At 54.0% G+C, this 20359-nt stretch overlaps 1 protein-coding gene across 2 annotated transcripts in view; it reads right to left on the reverse strand.

The window, feature by feature from the left end:
• The window catches only part of POLR3E (RNA polymerase III subunit E), a 232323-nt gene that overhangs the window by 48672 nt on the left and 163292 nt on the right, over positions 1-20359 (reverse strand). For both annotated transcript variants that reach the window (XM_085629041.1, XM_085629040.1), the window contains exon 15: positions 460-519. In XM_085629041.1, the coding sequence (XP_085485167.1) occupies positions 460-519 (60 nt within the window). The remainder of the gene's footprint in view (positions 1-459; positions 520-20359) is intronic.

A 20359-nucleotide genomic window follows, 5' to 3' on the forward strand; every position in this document is an offset into this window, starting at 1 on the left:
TGTAGACTAAAAAAATTAGCAACACATCAGCTTAAATGCTACCTGCAAGAATACCAGATGGGACTAAACACAACAGAAGTAAACAGAAGTAATGCAGAAGTTAAATTCAGGGATTTAAAAAAGTGCCTTCAGAGCTCTAACCCACCCGGTTAGAGGTTTGGAAGTCACTAAATCTTTCTATTCATACAGTGAACATCATATGGTAAAGAATTCTGGTTACCTAGCTAGCCACCTATGTATTTAAGATGATCACCAAGCATTTGCGAAAAAATTAATTAAAAAAGCCGTATTTTATTGTTGCATTAAAGAAGTGCCTGCAAAGAAAATAGAAGCTGTAGAGGTTCATTGGGCATGTGACTTTGCAGAAAAGAAATTCTCATGAGGGTGGTTAGCCAAAGAAACAGGTTTTGAAAAACAATCCACTCCTTAAAGGCAGTTTCAAAAGAATGTCTCACTTACTTTGGTGACAGCAGCAACTTCTTTTCTCACCACCCAGCGGCCCTTTGTGAATTTCCACATCTCAAAGAAAGCGCAAATACATAAATCAGTACTGAATATTTAAAACATCTGCACAGCAAGAAATGAAAGATAGCCTAGGCAACAATTTTAGCGATTGTTAACTCCATTTGCTTTGTGTTGGTTAGCAGTAACCACTAAAAATGAAACGGCTTTCTTGAGTTGCTAATTACACTGAGCTTATGTCTCTTCACCGTTTGGTTCAATGGAACACTTGTCACCATCTTGTCTCAGTCGCTTGCCTAGAATCTTTCATTTACTTTGATAGTGCAAACATAGAACAGAGGACCAGCACAGCTCTTTACACAGCAGCTGCATGTCAAGTAGGATTTGCAATTGTGTAGTGATCAGTAGCAAGCTGATTACATACACCTAGATGTACTAAGAATGATGCTTGAAATGTATATCTGGGACTGTGCTAGGCAGCAGACAAAGTATTTTTACATTACACTTTTTTCTCTACATACATTTATATCCAATTGCATTTATTTACTATTGACGGGACAGGGAGAAAGAATGATTGGATCAAAATCACACGATTTTCCAAATAAGTGCATAAATGACGATTCTAACCAAAGCCAGTGGGTTGGGAGGCCAGCAATTTAACAACTAACTTCAAATTTCCTCCCAGGCTATTTCCAACAGTGCCACCCAGTGGTTTTATAACTAGTCTAGTACCAAGGGGTCACCTCTACGGTACACCGTGTAGTTTAAAGGGCGCTATATCATAAAACAGTAGCACATGTAAACAGCATAGCGGGCAAACATACAGGCATGGAAATGCCCCTCATATGGAGTTCAGAACCCATGAAGCGAAATAGCTTTTAATTTGAGGAGTAAACTGTAATATGAAGAATATCAATCACCCCAAGGAAAATGTTGAAGGAAAAAGAGCTCAATCCATGAAAAGCAAAAACAAAATCATTAATCTCTTCCACCACGGGTTCTTTGTTTTAGAAATGCGATTGCAGCAAGAAAAGACATACCTCAAAGTGGGGCCAACAACTCCTATAGGCCATCATGGAGGGTCCCCATGTGCAGAATAACCTTTTAAACACCTGCACATTTCAGTGAGGCATAGTTGTTACTAGAACACAACTCATTTAGCACAGATAAGAAACGTCAAAGTGGGTGAAGATGTGACTGGTAGACTGCAATTGCGGCCACCACATATACATGTTGTTAAAAATTTGAAAAATAATCAAAAGGAGGGCAAATGTAGAGACCTTGGAATGGAGGTAGTGGATGGAGTACAAATTGTTGGTGTCCTACCTAATTCCCCACATTCTACAAGCACCATTAAATCTCTGGTGGTAAAAGTGAAGGAAAACTGTGCATCCCCAAAAGAGACCTGCTAGAGCCCATAGAGAGCAGCAAAATACGTCTATTCATGTCACCTAAACACACTGGACACGAAAAACGCCCTTCCAAAAAATGCTGGAGACTTTCCATGATTATTTTGGCAGTGCTTGTGTAACTTTTCAGGCCTATTAAGTATTTTGTATCGGAGGAGGGAATAGTATCTTGAAGTTCCTTCAACTGAGAAGAACAAGTTACTTACCTTCGGTAACACAGTATCTGTAAGAGACCTAGGTTAGTTATAGATTCCTTACCTTAGAATTTCCCCCATGCGTCAGACTGGATCAGGAGAAATTTTTTCTCAGCTCTACCCCAGTGTGTTGGTAGGTGGCATTGGTCGACTCCGCATCCGTCATCGGCGTCGACGGGATGACATCGCGGTGCCTATGTAGACGCCGCTCCTGCGTGCCGACGTCAGTTCTGACACGACTTTCCACGCCAGAAGCGCAGAGCCATGCAAAGCACTGGCCCATTAAGGGAATCCCTATCCCTAGAAGTCAGATCGCAGAGGGGGAGGGTGGGTGGGTCGATAAGGTATCTAAAACTAACCTAGGTCTGTTACAGATGCATCGGTACCGAATGCAAGTAACTTGTTCATCTGAAAGAGACCGTTATAGATTCCTCACCTTAGAATAGATACCCCAGCAATACCATGCCTGGAGGAAGGTCTGCAAACCAAGTTCACACCGAGAAGTCCTGGAGGACTGAACGGGCAAAATAGCCATCCCTCCGGACTTGGCTGTTCAGGCAGTAATGTCTGGTGAACGTGTGCAAGGATTCCCACGTGGCTACCTGACAGACGTTAAGAAGTGGGACTCCACGTGCCCGTGCAGTGTGGCTGCGGTAGCTCCAGTGGAGGTAAATTTTTCGCCAAAGCGGAACAGATTTTGATAATAAGGACAACCCATCGAGAGATGGTACGCTTTTGAACAGCCCGACCTTTCTTGACACCTACATAGTCAACGAAGAGTTGATCATCCACCCGGAAATCTTTTGTGCAGTCAAGGTAGAAAGACAGAGCACGCATAGGGTCCAGACGGTGGAGTCTCTCCTCCTTGGAAGGGTGTGGAGGTGGGAAAAAGGAGGGCAAAGTAATGGTTTGTTCAATGTGAAAAGAGATAACCACCTTTGGAAGGAACGAGGACCTCGATCGAAGCACCACTTTGTCCGGATGCACGGAGAAGAAAGGGGGCTTGGAAGAAATAGCTTGCAGCTCCCTCACTCTGCGAGCAGAAGTGATGGCAACAAGAAAGGCAGTTTTCAAAGTGAGGAGCCTGAGAGGACAGTTATGAAGGGGCTTGAAGGGAGCACACATGAGATAAGTAAGAACAAGATTCAAGCCCTACTGGGGCATTATGAAAGGAGATGGATGAAAGAGATGAGTAATGCCCTTAAAAAACTCTACCTACAATAGGGGACTTGAACAAGCCTGATCGGGCAGCCGAAGAAAGGCAGAGATAGCCGCAAGATAACCTTTAAAAGTGTCCAGAGCAGAGCCCTGCTGGGCCAAAGAAAGTATATACAAGAGGACCTCTGAAAGAGGGGAAGAAAGGGGATCCACAGCCTTTGCTGTGCACCATGGCAAAAACTTATTCCATCTACAGGCATATACCGATTTATTAGAGGGACCCCTGACTGCCAAGATGATGTTACAGACTTCGGGCGGAAGGTCGAAAGCTGTCAACTGTCGCCGCTCAATCTCCACACAAGGAGGCGGAAGCTGGACAGGTTCGAGTGAAGATCAGTCTCTTGCTGCTGCGACAGAAGATCGTCCCGAAGGGGCGGTCTGAGTGGAGGATCGATGGCTATGCTCGGGAGCTCTGGGTACCAGTCTCTTTGTACCCAGTCCAGAGCCACAAGGATAACTTGGGCCCCATCGCGCTTGATCTTCAGCACTGTGGGCAAAAGTGGCACAGGTGGAAAGGCATACAGGAGGCAGCAGTTCAACTTGCGACGAAAAGTGTTGCCCAGTGATTGTCGCCTTTGAAAGTTCAACACGCAGAATTGCTGACATTGCGTGTTCTCTTTGGTGGCGAACAGATATAAACAAGGCTCCCCCCACTGCTGAAAGAGACCTTGCAACACCTGCAAGTTAAGAAGCCATTCGTGATCTAGAAGGCCCTGGCAGCCGAGTTAGTCTGCCCTGGCATTCAGAGAACCTGCCAGGTGTTGAACCACCAGGGTCATGCCCTTATGTTCCAGCCATGTCCAGAGGCGAAGAGCCTCCTGACACAGGGTCCACAACCCCACCCCGCAGTTTAATGCAGTACCATATGGCGGTGGTGTTGTCCGTGAACACCTGCACCACCTTCCCTTTGAGAGAGGGAAGAAATGCTTTCAGTGCCAGGCAGATAGACCGGAGCTCTAGCAGGTTGATATGGAGCCCGGCTCCGCTGGAGAAAAGACGCCTCTGATCTCTGCCTCCCCCAAATGGCCGCCCAATCCCAGGAGTGATGCATCTTTCACCACAGACAGTGAGATCTGGTTGGGGAAGGGAGAGGGATCTGCCTCTGACCCAAGCTTGGTTAGTTAACCACCACTGCAGCTGGTGCCCAGTTTCCTCCGAGATCTGGACACAGTCTGAAAGATACCCCTGATGCTACGCCCACTGGAACTTCAGGTCCCACTGCAGAGCCCACACATGCCATCGGGCATGATCCACCAGCAGGATGCAGGAAGTCATGAGGCCCAGCAGCTTCAGGTCATTCTCACCGAAATCTGGGATAGAGGCTGAAACATCGGTATCATAGCCCGAATATCCCAGACTCGCTGCTCAGGAGGATAGACTCAAAACTGCACTGTGTCCAGAACCGCCTTGATGCAAGAAAGTGTCTGAGAGGGAGTCAGGCTCGACTTCGGGACGTGGATAGTGAACACAGCGAATGCAGGAGGTCTGCCGTAGTCTGGAGGTGGGAGATGACAGCCTGGGGCAAGCTAGTCTTCAACAGCAAGTCGTCGAGATAGGGGAAGACTGGAACCCCTGATCTGCGCAGATGAGCTGCAACCACCGCCATCACTTACATAAACACCTGAGGGGCACTGGGTAAGGCCAAAGGGAAGCAGGGTGAACTGAAAATGCTCATGGCCTACCGTGACCCGTAGGTAGCGTCTGTGGGCTGGCAGGATGGGGATGTGGAAATAGGCATCCTGCAAATTCAGCACCACCAGTCTCCAGGGTCGAGGGCAGACCGGACCTAAGCCAAAGTTATCATTTTGAGCTTCTCCTTCCAGAGGAAGCGATTGAGGGCCCGAGGTCTAGAATGGGACGCATGCCTTTGTCCTATTAGGGCACCAAAAAGTAGCGGGAATAGCAACCACGGCCTACTTCTGGCATAGGAACCCTCTAGATAGCTCCCTTGGCTAAAAGAGCTGAATCTTCCTGGCGGAGAAGCATCAAATGATCCTCCGACATGCGATCAAAAGACGGTGGTATGGAGGGAGGTGTAGTCTCGAAGGGGAGGGAGTAGCCCCTTCGGACTATTTGCAAAACCCACTTGTCCAACGCGATGTATTGACAGTGGGGGAGGATATGGTAAATCCTGCCGCCACTGACCGTTGATGGCCCTGAAAAGTCATACTAGGAAGGCTTGGAGGCTGCTGCAGGGGGAGGAAAGGGTGGACTGGCCTGCCCGCTGGCTCCCAGACCCGCGAGGTCGCTGGGTCACACGTCCGCGGCCACGCAGTGGCTGGGCAGCGTGCGTGGACCAATGGCTAGACTGGGCCGGATGTGGTGGGGTGCCCCTTCCGTAGCCACGTAAGGGGCGAAAAGCAAACTGGGGTGGACGGGAAGACGCAGAGAGGCCCAAGGATCTGGCTGTAGCATGAGAATCTACGAGAGTCTACCTGGTCACCAAAAAGACAACGGCTATCAAACGGCATGTACAGCGAGGTTGACTGGACATCCCCCAGAAAGCCAGACGTCCTCAACCAGGCATAGCGCTTAGGGCTACTGACGGGGCAATTTCTCTGCCTAGTGAGTCGGTGGTATACAGTCCACTTCTAATCGTGAAATTGGTTGCCTCTCTTCCATCTGCCACTGCTTGGGCAAGAACAGCCTGGTCCTCCTCCGGGCACTGAGGCAGCACTTGCGCAACTGTATCCCAGATAGTATGGGAGTATCGGCCCAAGAGGCACGCAGTATTCACGGACCGCAGTGCCAAGTTGGAGGAAGAGAACATGCACTTCCCAAGATGATTCAGCTTCTTGGATTCCCTGTCTGGGGGAGCAGAAGGGAATGTGCCCTTGGAAGAAGAGGCTTGGACCACCAAGATCTCGGGGGAAAGGTGCTGGGTGAGGAAAACTGGTTCGCCCAGGTCCGGGCGATGGCAGAGGGCAATCGTCTTTCCCACAAGAGCCCCTGTGCTGGGCTTGGACCAGGTGCCCAGAAGGACATCCGTGAGGGCTTCGTTGAAGGGCAGAAGGAGGTCAGAGGAGGTAGACGCAGGCTGAAGCACCTCTGTTAGAAGGTTAGTCCTGACTGCCACTGAAGGGAGCTCTGGGCCCAAGGCCCCGGCTGCCCTTCGCACCACCACAGCGTAAGACGCTCCCTCCTCCATAGCCACGGTAGGGGGAGAAAGCATGCAAAGGTCAGGAAAAGTGTCCAGACCACTGGCATCACCAGGTCCTCTCTCCAGTCCAACTCTTCAAGCTGGTCTGCCAAAAAGTTCAGCCACTCTTCCCAATCCTCATCACCACTTTCTAGGCGAACAGCAGGGATGAACAGGGAAACAAAAGTACGCTCAGGCGTCTGATTCAGTGTCGACCGACGTCTGTCTGGCTCCGGGTCCATCTCGGGGGTGAGGATGGGGATGGCATCCATCGGCCAGGGGCACGGGCGGTGCCGGGTGGGGAGGGTGGGGGGTCGTTGCCGGGATCGGCACCGGGGAATGTCGAGTAAGGTTGACCGACATTGATCCGAATCCAGGCCTGGATCGGCAGGGCCAGAGCTGCCGGCATCGAAGGTCCAGAACCCCGACCAACTCTGTGGGACCGAAGGTGCGCCGGTGGAGTCGGGCTGCCCAAAAATACTGGGGAAGGCTTTGTAAAATGCACAAAGTAGGACAGTGGACGCCCCAGCTCCTGGAAATGGAGAGAGGCACCGAATCGTCCCTGAAGGAGGCACCGAAGATGGAGCCTTAGAGGGACGATGCTCCGGGTCCCGCGTTGCGTCAGCCGACCAACGGGGAGAAGGTGAAGAGTGCCAGTGCTTCTCCGCCTTCTTCTTGTGCTACGACTTACCCGAGGACTTCGAAGACTTGGAATGGGGTGAGGTGCGGGGGCTAGCGGTCTCGACACCTTCCCCTCGAGTGAGACTGGGAGTGACACGGAGCTGACTGCAGGGCCTCCAAGAGCTTTCGGGACCGCTACCGCAAAGACTTGTGATTTATGGCCAGGGTGTCAGAGCACGACTTAGGATCATGGTCGCGCTCCAGACACCAAAGGCACACGAGGTGCGGGTCTGTCACAGACATCAGTTTGTGACAGGCCTTGCAGGGTTTGAAGCCGATCCAACGGTGGGACGTCCCTCGCACTCTTAGAAGCCCGGCAGTCAGCTCTGCTTCGGTCCCAGTCTCGCTCGAGGGGAAGGTTTTGAGACTGCTCCCAGAGCCCCCACACCTCGTCCCATTCCAAGTCTTCGAAGTTCTCGGGTAAGTCGCAGCACAAGAAGGTGGCAAAAAAGCACCGTCGCTCTTCGCCTGCTCCCCGCTGGTCGGCTGATGCGACGCGGGACCCGGAGCGTCGTCGTTCTTAGGCTCCGTCTTCGGTGCCTCCTTCAGGGACGACTCCATGCCTACCTCCTTTTATGGGAGCCGGGGTGTTCCCTGCCCAGCTTCGTGCATTATATGTTATGTTATGTTATAGTGACTTGTAAAGCGCGCGATTACCAAGTAGGTGTCCTGGCGCTGTCCACTACTCCCTAATCCTAAGAGGCAAAATTATTTACCGAACAACCAGGTCTTCAGCGCTTTTCTAAAATGCAGTAGGTTGTCCATGCGTCTTAAATGGAGCGGCAGGCCATTCCATAGCTTGGCTGCACCATAAGAAAAGCTACGTCCCCCCCATCGAGCTTTTTTTTTTTATAACAGGGACCGTAATCAGACTGGCATCAGATGATCGAAGAAGCCGGGAAGGGACATACCTTTTAAATTGTTTTATTAGGTAGTCAGAACCATCACCATTTAAGGCCTTGAAGACCAAGCATAGAGACTTGAACTGGACTCTGCTTTTGACTGGAAGCCAGTGTAAGTCTTGAATGGCCTTTGATATGGGTGCAAATTTCGGGATGCCGGTTAGAAGTCTAGCTGCAGCATTCTGTAATAGCTGCAATCTGTGCAGCAGGTTTTCCTGAATGTTAAGATACAGACTATTGCAGTAGTCTAATCTGGATGTTACAAGGGCCACCACCACTGTTTTTCGACATTCGTGAGGGAGCAGGAACAAAATCTTTTTCAGCGTTTTTAAAATATAGCATGTTTTGGAGGCTACCGCCGTAACCTGTAATGCCATGGAAAGTTTGTCGTCCACCACCATCCCAAGATTTTTTACCTTGTTGACCGGAGTGGGAAGGGCCCCCAGTTCCTGCGGCCACCATAATGGGGTCCAGAAGCTAGGGTTATTCCCAAACAGCATAACCTCGGTCTTATTTGAGTTCAGCCTAAGGCAGTTGCTAGCCATCCAGTGGGCCACTTCCGACATGCAGGATTCAAAATTATGGTCCAACCCCATTTCACGCCCAGGAAGTAGAGACACCATGATTTGCGTGTCATCCACATACGAAGTGACACTGAAACCGTGACATCTGATGATGGGAGCAAGGGAGGACACAAATATTGAACAGGGTGGGACTCAATGAAGACCCTTGCGGAACCCCGCGGTCTGAACCCCGCAAGGTAGAGAGACAGGTTGGGAAGAAAAATTACCTAAGGCAACTGTTTGGCTTCGATCCGAAAGAAAGGAGTTTAACAATTCCCACGCTTTTTGCTGAATTCCACCTTTCCTTAACCGATCCATCAAGAAGCCGTAATGGACCGTATCGAATGCGGCCGATAGATCCAAAAGGATCAAGGCCGCTCTGCCTCCCTGATCCACTGCTAACCTGATCTGTTCTGTGGCCGTGATCAAAGCGGATTCGGTGCTGTGTCCCGCCCGAAATCCGTGTTGGGAGGCATCCAGCAATAGAGTGTTCCTCATAAAGGCAGTAAGTTGGTGGTTCATAGCCTTTTCCAATAGTTTAGCTGGAAGAGGGAGACTGGAGATTGTCCGGAAATTGTTTCGATCTGAAGGATCATGCCATTAAAAATAGGAGTCAGGTAGGTGGCTACAGCCATGGGGGCCACTTTGATGATTTTCAATGGGCAAGGGTCCAATGGGGACCCGGAATTAGCTTTGGCAAGTAAGTCCAAAGTGTCCTGAAAAGTTAGTGGCCTAAACGCCTCCAGGATAACCGACGGCAAGGCCAAATCTTTAGCCTCCAGTTCGGACTCCCGGTTAATCCTAATAGAGTCACTGAGACTGGTAAAGATGTTAACTTTGGATTGAAAAAATGAGGCAATTTTTTCACAGAGCTCTGTGCTAGATGGAACGGAGGCAGGTTTGACTAAGGATAAATTAGTAATGGCGAGAAAAAGCTCTTTCGTTGAGTTTTTGGCCGCTGATATCTGAGCGGCGTAAATCTTCTGTTTAGAAACACGTATCATGTGTTTATATGTGGCCATGCTTGCCAGATATATCAATTTTTCCTTATCCGTGTAGTCCTTCCTCCAGTTTCGTTCCAATCTCTTGCATATACATTTTTGCAGTTTTAATTCCCTCGAATACCAGGGGGCTGAGGGCACCATTCTTTTAAATACGGCTTGTTTGGGTGGTGCAAGGTCTAAACAGGCCTGCATAAGCCATTTCGTGTAGGACGAGGTAGCCTCCTCCGTATTACTGGCAATAGGTGTGAAAGAAGTAGTAAGTGCCCTAGATAGGGTCTCAGCTTCCACCCTGTTCCAAGCTCTGACTTCTTTCCGCTCTGTTTGATACCGCCCGTTAGCCATGTGGGGTGTAGGGGTAAGATTAAACCGAACTCCCGCATGGTCTGACCAAGCAAGAGGTAACAGAGCTGAAAAAGATAGTTCCGGAATGTTGGAAAAAACCCCATCGAGGGTGTGTCCAGCCAGATGCGAGGGACCCGTAACGTGTTGTAAAAGTTCTGCTGTTTCCATAAGATTTAGGAGGCGTGCCGTGTCGTCTGCCTTCTCAAGATAAAAATAAAAATCCCCTAGAATAGTGTGTGAATTCCCCAGCAGGGCATCCTCTAAAAGGGTTCCTACCGTGGGAAAAAAAAAAAAAGAGGATTTAGCGCCAGGGGGTCTATAAATGAGGATGCCTTTAAAAGAAAAATGGCTTGTTAGCCTCAGGTTAAACGCGAGTGCCTCGCAAGCAGGTAAGGTAAGCGCTTTAAAAGTTTCCTGAATCGAGCTATGATAGAGGATGGCCAGGCCGCCACCCCTCTTGTTAGGTCTGTTAAGAACCTCACAATGAAAACCAAGGGGGGTAGCTTTAACTAGGTCTGGACCAGATTCCTCGTCCGTCCAGGTTTCTGTAATAAACGCCATTTTGATGTCTAGATCCATCAATAGATAAGCACATTCTGTGCTGTGTTTCACCAGCGATCTGGCATTTAAAAGAATACAGCCTAAGTTCTCCATTGCCCCTCTAGCAGAGAGTCCATCCTCTGTCATGGCTTTGATGGGTTCAGAACAAGCTGGTGGAAATGGCATTTGACAACTGGGGCAGGAGCCAAGAGGCAGACAATAGCCAGTCTCGGCCGACAGGCGTGTACAGTTAGCAGTACTTCCCCTCGCATTTAATTCCAGCAAAGTTGCTCTAGCGTAGTGAATTCGTTTGTGCATACCAGAGTACGACTGGCCAGGGATTTGGGTGCTGAGCCCGACCTGGGCGCAGACGGTCGCGCCAGTGCCCCTAAAGTAGGCGTCTATCAAAGACTAGACCGCCAACCAAATCTCAACCTCCAAAATGGCCGACGCTACCCATGGGACCCCGCTCCACAGGAGAATGCCTGTTCGGGTCTGGGCAGCGTCGGGAAGGTGAGAGAGACGACTGTACGCTATTAAAATCAGTCTTAAGGGTGTAGTCTCGCCGGGAATGGAGTAGGACGCAGGTCGCGGCCGCTCCGGACCGCCGCTGATGTAAACTGCCACTTACAGCGGTGTGACGGCGACGCCTGGACCGGAGACACAGCCCGGGAAGAGCGGAGCACTGGAGGTGCCGGTCTGGGCGATCGGCGGTGGCTGTTGAGGCTGGCAAATACCGCGCAGACGAGGAGCCGGGTGCCGGCCGGGCTGGCCGCCATCTTCTCTACACCCGATCTGCGCGCCCGGAGCTGGGCGAGTCCGGAGCTGAGGAGGCGTCACACTGGTGACTGCTGCAGGCTCCTTGCTGGAAGGCACCGACTGTAGAGGACCCCTGACCCCGGACGGCGTTGGCGATGAGAGCGACGACTGCGAGGCCCGAGCGGAGGCGGTGATCGCCGGCGTCAGACTCTGGTAGGCCGGGACGCTCCCGGGTGAGTTGGGGGCTCGCTGCGGGCCCGGAGACGGCTGCTGACGGCGCTGGGTGTGCGGAGTGCGGAGAACGACGGCTCCCCGAGGGGGACGCCTGGCTGGCCGGTGTGACTGGGGACGCATCGTGGTGGCTGAAGAGCACCCGCCGCCATTTTCCCTGCTGCGTGGATGCGGCCTGGTGGTGAGCCTGGCGCTAGAGGGCCTATATCCTGGGAGTGTCCGGTGCCCGGCCTCACTGCACCCCGGTTGGCGCCTGCTGAGCTGAGCCCCGGAGACCTGCGACTATTGGTGCTTGGGGGAGCGCTGAGACGAGAGAGCAAGCGGTTGGAAGGAGATCACGGAGCCCCGCGTTGCCGCGCTGTCCCTGGGGGCTGCTCTGGGACCCCCGACCGGCTCGTATTGAGACCTGTTTGAAGACGGAGGGAGTGCGCCTCAGCCTGGGGCGCTGCGGCCTAGATTTGCTTGGAGCCTGCCCGGACTGGCGGGGACAGAGGCTAACCTCAGCGTAAAGGCCCCCCCACGGCTGAAGGGCCGATCGGGGCCCCACCGGGTGGACCGGGACTGAAGCGGCGAGCCGGCAGATGCTACGGCGCCCCCACTGCACCTCCCCCATTCGACTGAGCCGGTGGGATCCCCCGGGGGGGGCGGATCACCTGTCCAGCAGCTGGGCACCACGCGGGGGCTTGAGAACCTGACATTCCCCTTTCCCGACGGCGCAGAGCCTGGAGGGCCATTTGGAACGGGCTTCACTGCCATTAATGAACTGCGCAGCCCAGTGACCTGCGCTTTACGCTGGGTTCACATTCTGGAGTGCCGGGGTCCCTGCTCCCCCCTGTTGAGACGCTGCCCCCTGACCCTCTCGCAGCATGACGCGCACTAAGCCAGGGAAGGAGCCGCCCGCGGCCCCCAAAGACGCCTCGGTTAAGGACTTGTGGGGCAAGCCGAATGTACCGTCGACGAGTGCAGCATTATCGGATCCTGGGGCCGCCGCTGCGCCAGTCACGCAGTCCTTCATGGCGTCGTTCATGCAGGAGCTCAAAACAGAAATTGGGTCGCTGCGCACAGAGGTCCAGGCCTGTGTCAAGGAGCTGCGACGAGATGTTGGGGAACTCGGTGGCCGGGTTGATGACTTGGAGAAAACCTTAGACGCACGTACGGAGGACCAGGAACACCTATGGCAGCGGCTCGCCACTCTAGAAGAACAACATGTCGAGCTGCAAATCAAACAAGAAGATTTGGAAAATAGGGGGCGCCGCAACAACATACGCATACGGGGGGGTGCCGACTGGAGCGGAAGGAGCAGACATTATGTCATTTGTTGCAGACCTACTCCATGATATTCGAGGTGACGATGACACTTCACCACCCACATTGGACCGTGCGCACAGAGTCTCAGGACCGTCTGGAAGGCCGGGACTCATCCCTGACATCTTGACGCGGGTCCACTTCTTCGTCGAGAAAGAAGCCATTCTCAAAGCGGCTAGAAGCAAACCTGAAATCCTCTGTGGGGGCAAGCCCATCCAGCTATTTCAAGACCTGGCCCCTACTACCCTCCGGCGCCGGCGGGACTTCCGGCCCATTACGGACAAGCTGAGGGAACTCAACATTCGATATCAATGGGCCCACCCCTTTGCCCTCATGTTCCAGTGGGAATCTAAGCGACGTGTGCTGCGTTCCTATCGAGAGGCGGCCCAGCTGCTTCAGATCCCGGACTCCCCGCCGGCTAGCCCCTCGCGCCGGCCTGCTGGTCTCCGCGTCCCTCTGAAGCCGCAGTGGTCCACGGTGCGCCGCCCTAGGCACCCCTCCTCCCCGGATGGCAGCCGATCCTCCCGGGACAAGCAAGACATCATAGAGCACATCAAATCCCTGGAGGGAGGTCCGTCACCATCTGGTTCGCAAGCGCTCGCCTCCAAATGAATGTTTCTTGGTGACACCCTCTTTCTGGTAACAGCTTGGACACTGAGTCGGCTGTGGGCTTGGTCTACTTGTGGCGGCCCTGGCCCTGCCTCTCACGACGCCCGGGGGACCTCCCTGGGGGGCGCACACCTGCCTGGTACCTGGCGTGACACCTGTACGGCTGCGGCGGTGGTCCGGAGCGGACCCTCGACATCATGGATCTACAGATAAGCGATGACTCACCCCCATTCCTATTTCTGGGAGAGTTGACATCTCCGGGACAGCCTGTGCCATTGTGCCTGGCTACTCCCTAGACTGGAATAGGCCTTGCTGGCCCTGTTGGCCGATTAAGTGTTTTGGTTGTTGTTCTTGCCATGTTTCCCTTCTCTCCTCTCCTTCCCTTTCTGTACCCTTTTGGTGGGGGGACACACGTCTGAGGGGAACAGCAGCATGAAAGATGTCTTGCTAGTGGTCCTGCGTCAATGACTGACTCGCCTTCTTGGAAGATTGTATCCCTCAATGTGAAAGGGCTTAACTCACCCAATAAGAGACGCCAAATATGGCGCTATTTGCTCCTGCAGAACCCCGACGTCATTTTCCTCCAAGAGACCCACCTTCTCAAATCGGATGTGGTGCGAATGGCGCACCCCCGCTTCCCCCACCAGTTTTGGTCTTCAGCCACCACTAAGTCGGCGGGAGTAGCCATCCTCTGTAGGGTGGGGTTCCTCCGGGGAGACACTAGGGTCAGCAGAGATGCCGAGGGTCGGTTCCTGCGGGTGGAGCTCAGGAGAGGGAATCACCCACTCACCTTGTGCAATATCTACTCCCCCAACCAGGGTCAAGATGCCTTTATACGCGGGATCATTAGGGAGCACCTTGAGCCAGTCGACACCGATCTCATAATTGGAGGGGACTTCAACTTGGTGTGGGACGCGGAGATGTACCGCTGTGGGGGGGCGTTTCACGGGACGGGGGCCATGTCTGCGGCGGTGAAGAGTTCCCTCACCTCCTTAAACTTGGTGGACACCTGGCGGTACTGCTCGCCGGGGCTTCGGGACTACACTTTCTACTCCCATGTACACCGCTCATACTCTCGCATCGACCTCCTCTTTGCATCGCACTCCCTGCTCAAGGACATCATATCAGTGTCACACTCTAGCATTTCGATTTCGGATCCCGCTCATGTGGAATTGCTTATACGGGAGTGTTCCACTCGCCCGACGCGCTTGAGCCGCTGGAGATTCCCGGATCACGTCCTTCGTGACCCGGTGGATAGAGAGGAGGTCCAGGCGGCCATCCTGCCGTATTTCGCGGATAACGACGTGCCGGGGACCCCCCTCCCTCTTCTCTGGGATGCCTTTAAGGCTACGATACAGGGTACCCTCACGGCAATAGCAGCAGCCAGGGCGCGGGAAGCCAGGCTCTATGAAACCAAAATCGAGCGTGAAGTAAAGACGTTGGAGAAGCTAGACCACGAGCGCCCGATGGCGTCGCCTAAGAGACGCTTGGCCGTTCTACGCGGGCAGCTCCGCGCGCACCGTACCAACAAGGCTGAGCGCGCCCTGCTTTCACTCAAGCAGCGGTACTACGAGGGCGGAGATAAGGTAGGTGCGGTTCTGGCGCGGCGCCTGCGAACACGAGCGGCACAAGCCCATATCGCCAAGCTGCAAATGACGGATGGGTCATGGGCCATTGCGGAACCGGCAAAGCTCCAAACGTTCCGCGATTACTACGCGGCTCTATATGCGAGTGACCCGCCGGCGGCAGCTCTGATATCGGAAACCGTAGACACCTGCGGATGGGAACCGCTGAGCAAGCGGCAATCTGAGACCCTGGAGGACTCTATCACCTGCACGGAAATGGCGGAAGCCCTGAAGGATCTTCCGCTCGGCAAGACGCCAGGCCCAGACGGGCTGCCGGTGTCCTTCTATAGGGCCTTTTTGCCGCAATTGCAACCGTATCTCCTGCGCCTCTTCAACTCGTTCGCGGAATCAGTGGGGCCCTCGCCGGACATGGCAATGGCTGAAATAGCCCTCATATCGAAGCCCGGGAAGGATCACACCCTTTGCTCCTCTTACAGGCCTATTGCACTATTAAACACCGACTTGAAATTATACACCAAAATCCTGGCTAAACGGCTTAGCACCCACCTCCCGAACCTCATCGAGCCCGACCAGGTGGGGTTTATCCACCAACGCCAGGGGGCGGACAATGTGCGCCGCAGAGCGCACATAGTGGGGAAGGCCAAGCACTGGAGGATCCCAGCATGCTTGCTATCGCTTGATGCAGAAAAGGCCTTCGACCGAGTGGACTGGAATTTCCTCAGGGCGGTCCTGCGGAAGGTGGGGTTGGGCCCTAAGATGGTGGCACGTATCATGGCCCCCTATATCTCACCGATGGCCAGAGTGCGGGTCAACGGCCAACTCACGCAGCCTTTTCCCATTTGCAGAGGTACTCGGCAGGGTTGCCCCTTGTCGCCCCTGCTGTTCGCCCTTGCGGTGGAACCTCTGGCCATTAGGATACACCAGTCGCCAGATATAGGTGGCATATCCCTTCGGGGGGTTGAGCACAAAATCGCTCTCTTTGCAGACGACCTCCTCCTTACTCTCTCAGACCCCCCCGCGCTCGCTGCCGGCGGTCCACTCGTTACTCCAAACCTTTGAGAGTGCCTCTGGGCTGAAAATCAATCATACGAAGTCCTGGGCCCTTAACCTTACGATACCGGATGGGGAACTCGCGGCGATCCAGACCTCCGTTCCGTATCAATGGGCGAGCAAGTCGGTGCGGTACCTGGGCCTTAACATAACCCCGGACCTGGACACTTGGACGCAGGCCAACTGGCAGGAATACAAGCTCTCAGTCATGGCCGACCTCCGCACATGGAAGGCCCTGCCCCTCTCCTGGCTTGGTAGGCTGAACACGGTTAAAATGTCTATCTTGCCGAAGATCTTATACCTTTTCCAAACCTTGCCGACTCCTATTTCGGAACACTGCATTCAGGGGCTGCAGAGTGACCTCACCACATTCATATGGGGGGGGGGGGAGAAACCCCGCTTTTCCAACCGGATCCTGAAACTCCCTCGGGATCGGGGAGGGCTGGCCTGCCCCAACCTTTTAGAGTACTACTGGGCGTCACATCTCCACTATATTTTGGAATGGGGGGCGTGGGAGAGTGAAAAAGTGTGGTTCCACATGGATCGGGCAGTCACTTGTCGTCCACTCTGGGACCATGCTTGGCTGCCCCGGGAGGCCCGTCACCGTAGCGCCTACATGGCCGTCCCCACCAAAACGGTCCTTGAAATCTGGGACAAGGTGGCAGTTCGTCGGGGCCTAACCACTTTTCCGTCTCCCCACACCCCGATTGCCCGCAATCCGCAGTTCCCGCCGGCGGCTCGCCCTCCATATTTCGCGAATTGGACGGAAACCGGCTGCAGGACGATCCGTGACCTGTTTATTGGGGACTGTCTCAAAACATTCGCTCAATGTAAGCTGGAGTTTGGGCTTATGGAGAGGGACAAATTTCAGTATATACAACTGCGCCATTGGATACAGGGCTTTGCCTTGGCGCAGGCGGCCACGCGGCCCTACACCCCGTTCGAGCGGTTGGCGAGTACTTTCGGCACATACAAGGGGCTGATCTCACGCATATACAAGGTGCTTCAACACGCACAGCGACCGGATTCCCATCCATACCAGGAGAGATGGCACAAAGTCACTGGCTCAGGTGTTACCCCTTCCCAATGGTCTCGGCTCTGGAGCGACATCCCCAAGCTCCTACGTAGCATTCCCCAACAGGAATCGGCCTACAAGGTGATGACCCAATGGTACCACACCCCCGCTAGGCTCCAAAAAATGTTCCCTACGACATCCCCCCTCTGGTGGCGCTGGGTGATTTCATCCACATTTGGTGGACATGCCCCCTACTGATCACCTTCTGGAAGGAAGTCCTCAGTCACATAAAAAAGGTTTTGGGGTATCCTCTCCCGGAGGACCCGCTGGTGGTACTCTTGGGCCTTCGGCCGACGACTCTACGGGCCATGACGGGCCGTGACAGACACCTTAGCTTCCACATGCTGGGCGCTGCGAAACAAACAGTGGCTCTCTATTGGAAGAAGCCCGACACACCCTCAATCAATGTATGGTTTACCCGCCTGTGGCATGTGGTGGCGATGGAGTTCCTCACGGCACGCCTTCAACTCCGCGATACCAAGTATCGCCAGCGTTGGAAGCCCTTGATCGACCACCTGGGGAGACTAGAGCATACGAGACTGCAGCCTCCACGGCTCCGAGCCCTGAAACTCTTTGACGATGTAGTAGACCCTACCGATCCAGGGAACTTCTGGAGACAGGCAAACAATTCGGGGTCTCCGACTCTTCCAGACACCCCCGGGTTGGGGGGGAACCTGCCCATGGAGGACCTTGACCTTCGGCCTACGCCCTGTGGTACTGGTGGGGCCCATACTCTTCCCCCCCCCCTCCATGCTGAACCTCCTGCCCTAGACTCCCCACCCCCACCTTCTTCCCTTTCGTTCTGTCTCCCTTCCCCATTAGTTGATTGGTCGCCTCTTCTCTATCCATTTGATGCAGGTGCGGTAGTGGATAGCTTTCACACGAACACAGCACGGGGAGAATGGGCGGGTCCCTAATATGTTGTTCCTGTGCCATGACTTACATGCTGGTTGTTGCCCTATGCCATACTCGATACGACCCTGTTGGAAGCTAGCGAGCCTATGCCACACAACGCTTGGCAGTTGCCAGCCCTCTCATGCTATACTCACTGCAGGCCATGAATGGGGACTCATTGAGGGCGGGCTGGAGGGTATCCCTACACGCTGTCCATTAGACGGGCGGGATCTGTAGCAATGCACTGCTTGTCGTGACCCAAATGTATAATAGCCGAGGCGGACTGCATGTGTGGGTAGATGTGTTTACAGGGAACTGCATAGCAACGGTGTCAAGTGCAGTCTTTAGAATGCCAGGACATTGGCCCCTGAGGACGTGCTTAGTGTTGCTCGACCTGCTTGCCTCCGCCTAGTGACTATTGCAATGTTATACACACCCTTGTCAGATGGGGGCTCGCGCAGGGTGTAGGGCCTCTACCGGGGATCCGGGCTAGGGGCTGCCTGCTCATAGACCTACCCCGGGGCATCATTGAGTCTCCCAGGCTTCCCTGACTCTGAAAGTGTTTCCTGCTGTGTGTGAGTTGTTCGCTGCCGGCCTATAAGGTTGTAGGCGCATAAGCTGTGTATCACCTCTGGCATGACCTGTTAAACGATTAATAAACGTTTGATAACAAAATCAGTCTTAAAAGGGATTGTGCAAATTGTGCAAATATGCCCGTCTTAAAAGCAAATGTGCAAATATGCTGTAACAAGTTAAAACAATACAGTCTAATGAGGTAATACAGTCACCTCGATCCTTGAATAGCGGTGATAGCTGCCCGTAACAGAGTGTATCGCGCTTTCCCTACTCCCGGCTCAAGCCTCAGGAGTGCGTGGACCCTCCACAATATCTTTGGCCAGCCCGACAACACAGGCATGCCTTCAGGCTCCACGGAGCTGGTCGGGGGTCCTGGCCCTTCGATGCCGGCGGCTCCGGCCCAACCGCCAGATCCAAGCCTGGATCCAGATGGACACCGGTCGACCTTACTCTACCTTCCCGGGCCGATCCCAGCGACGACATCCCCGGCACCGGCCTTGCCCCCAGCCGACGCCGTCCCCATCCTCACCCTAGAGATGGACCCGGACCGACATCGGTCGAATTAGACGCTGGAGGGTACTTTTGTTCCCCTGTTCATCCCTGGTGTTCCCCATCGCCCAGAAGGTGGTGATGAGGATTGGGAGGGATCGTGGGACCCTTTGGCAGACCAGCTTGAAGAGCCGGACTGGAGAGAGGACCTGGGTGACGCCAGTGGTCTGGACACTTCTCCAGACCTTGACATTCTTTCTCCTCTACCGTGGCTACAGAAGAGGGAGCGTCTTATGCTGTGGTGGTGTGAAGGGCAGCCGATGTCTTGGGCCTGGAGCTCCCTTCAGTGGCCGTCAGGACTAACCTCCTGACAGAGGTGCTTGAGCCTGCGGCAACCTCCTCTGAACCCCTGCTGCCCTTCAATGAAGCCCCCACGGATGTCCTTCTGGGCACCTGATCCAAGCCTAGCACAGGGGATCCTGTGAAAAGGACGATTGCCTGCCGCCACCTCCGAGCGACCCAGTTTTCCTCACCCAACACTCTTCCCCCGAGAGCTTGTTGGTCCAAGCCTCTTCTTCCAACGGTGCATTCCCTTCTGCTGCCCCCAGACAGGGAATCCAAGAAGCTGGATAAACTTGGGAAGCGCATATTCTCTTCCTCTAGCTTGGCACTGTGGACCGTGAATACTGCGTGCCTCTTGGGCCGATACTCCCATACTATCTGGGATACGGTTGCGCAAGTGCTGCCTCAGTGCCCGGAGGACGCCCGGGCCATTCTCTCCCAAGCAGGAGGAGGAGATGGAAGAGACGCAGCTAAATTCACAATTAGACGTGGACAGGATACCACCGAATCACTAGGCAGAACGATTGCCACGTCGGTAGCCCTTAGGCGCTACGCCTGGTTGAGGACGTCTGGCTTTTCGGGGGAGGTCCAGTCAACCTTGCTGGACATGCCCTTGGATGACCATCAGCTTTTTGGTGACAAGGCAGACTCTGCACTAGAGCGCTTTAAGGATTCTCGTGCTACGGCCAGATCCTTGGGCTTCGCTGCGTTTTCCAGCCAACCCCAGTCTGCTTTTCGCCCCTTTCGTGGCTATGGAAGGGGCACCCTACCATGTCCGGCCCAGTCTAGCCACCAATCAACACATGCTGCCCAGCCTCTGCATGGCCACGGACATGGGACCGAGCGACCTCTTGGGTCTGGGAGCCAGCGGGCGGGCCAGTCCACCCTCCCCCCCCCCCCCACACTCCCGCCTGCAGCAGTCTCCAAGCATTCCTAGTCTGACTTTTCAGGGCCATCAACAGCCAGTGGGTGGCAGGATTCGCCATATC

The sequence above is a fragment of the Triturus cristatus genome, chromosome 10 (assembly GCF_964204655.1).
Source record: "Triturus cristatus chromosome 10, aTriCri1.1, whole genome shotgun sequence".
Classification (NCBI taxonomy): Eukaryota; Metazoa; Chordata; class Amphibia; order Caudata; family Salamandridae; genus Triturus; species Triturus cristatus.